Source organism: Cyprinus carpio, chromosome A3 (assembly GCF_018340385.1).
Source record: "Cyprinus carpio isolate SPL01 chromosome A3, ASM1834038v1, whole genome shotgun sequence".
In the NCBI taxonomy this organism is placed as follows: domain Eukaryota; kingdom Metazoa; phylum Chordata; class Actinopteri; order Cypriniformes; family Cyprinidae; genus Cyprinus; species Cyprinus carpio.
Window position 1 is genome coordinate 9,952,641 of NC_056574.1, and position 1,645 is coordinate 9,954,285.

Here is a 1,645-nt window from a genome sequence, read left to right on the forward strand (position 1 = left end):
CAGAGACTGATAATCTCCCAGAACAGGGACTCTGATGTAGAACTGCTTCAGACGCTCCTCTGAGCAAGAGTGAAGACGTGTGATAAAAACATCAAACATGCATGCCTTCATATCTTTGTGCTTTTGCCAGAATCAGCGGAGATTGACTGACAGATGATTCTTCGACGCAGTGAGTTCAACAGCAAACACAGACACAAACAGCATTCAGAGTCACAATAAATCAACTTTATTCTTTCAATATTCTGATATTTGACCGACTCCCCTCTGAAGAGAAAGTCACTCCCTCTGGATAGCGATACAGAAAGCACATTATATTTACAGAGTACATAATAGAAAGAACGGCGTGTTTATTACAGTTGTTCAGAGTCACTCGCAGCTCATGCAGTGATTGGTCTATTACTGTTCGCTGCATGTATATCACATCACTAATAAGAAAAGAAGTGAGTCTTGTGTGTCTGATTATCAAGTTTCTTAATCACTGAGACTGTAGTTTCTCACTGACACTGTCTGATATCCATGAAGGTGTTTCCAGCACTATTGCAGAGTCCAGTTTTTCTCATCAGAACCAGCCTGATCTGGTCTTTCCTCTCAGGAACTGCATCCACTTCATCTGGAGACTGGATATGGTAAACTCTTTCCTGAAACTACAACAGAAAGATCAAATCACATCGATGTGCTGTTTAATTCAATCCCAATACTCTCCTTTTTAGGATCAGTGTTGCGTGTATTTGAGAAGTAATTAACAGAACAAGACAACTTACAGCTGACATTAAGAACGTCCATGCTGTTGCTCCTCTGCATCTGTTTCATAAAGAATTTCCCTCCGTTCTCCGTCATCATTCCTTCAATCTTCTGCAGCAGATCTTCAACTTGAGCCTTCACTTTCTTCATGTTACTGAAACAGTGGGACTTTCCTCCACATTCAGTCACGAGTCGCTGCAGATCCTCGTGATCTTTGGGTTTCAGATATTCATCAGTGGTCTGATCCAGATCCTCCAGATCATCTTCATGTGTGAACAGAATCATGATGTACTTCTGAACTTCAGCACCAAACAAACACTTAATATAATCCAGGATCTTTTGCTCATTTTGCAGAGGTTTCTCCAGAGGAACGATGAGCAGAACTGAACTGAGACCTGCTGAACATCCAGAGACCAGCTGCTCTTCCATCATCTCCAGCTGCTCTTCATTCAGATCTGGATCCAGTAGATCTGGACAATCAATCACAGCGACCTGCTGCCCTCTGATCTGAGTCTGACCCTCACACACTCCAGACTCATGCCTTTTAAACCTCTTTTCTCCTAGGATCAAGTTTCCAGATGAGCTTTTCCCACAAGAGTTTCTGCCCATCAGAAGAATCCGGATCACCAGCATCTGGACTGGAGTCAAAAATTAAAATATCTGAAAGTGACAGACAATATAAAATATGAATGTAAAAACACAAAGCAAAATTTTATAAGAAGAAAAAAACATTAAACACTACAAACAGTACAAAAGCTGAACTCATAACAGCAGCAAAATGAACACACGTTTCAGATACAGCAGTCAGTGAAAATATCATCTAAACATCTGTCAGCACGATGTGACAACATATCGCATGTTTCTGAGTCATTCATAATGATATTCAGTGGAAACAACTGATTCA

At 40.8% G+C, this 1,645-nt stretch overlaps 1 protein-coding gene across 1 annotated transcript; it reads right to left on the bottom strand.

Annotated features, from left to right (window-relative positions):
* Positions 1-203: 203 nt before the first annotated feature.
* Positions 204-1,427, bottom strand: LOC122136139 (GTPase IMAP family member 9-like). The gene is made up of 2 exons (XM_042717740.1): positions 762-1,427; positions 204-644 (listed from the first exon to the last, which is right to left on the bottom strand). The coding sequence occupies exons 1-2, from the start codon at positions 1,372-1,374 to the stop codon at positions 607-609; spliced, it is 651 nt and encodes a 216-aa protein (XP_042573674.1). The 5' UTR covers positions 1,375-1,427; the 3' UTR covers positions 204-606.
* Between the last annotated feature and the right edge of the window lie 218 nt (positions 1,428-1,645).

Bases quoted from the DNA above. Each gene is read 5' to 3' on its own strand.
- LOC122136139 (XM_042717740.1), bottom strand. From the start codon at position 1,374: ATGCTGGTGATCCGGATTCTTCTGATGGGCAGAAACTCTTGTGGGAAA. The intron at 645-761 runs GTAAGTTGTCTT...TTTCTGTTGTAG, and splicing joins GGACGTTCTTAATGTCAGCT to TTTCAGGAAAGAGTTTACCA.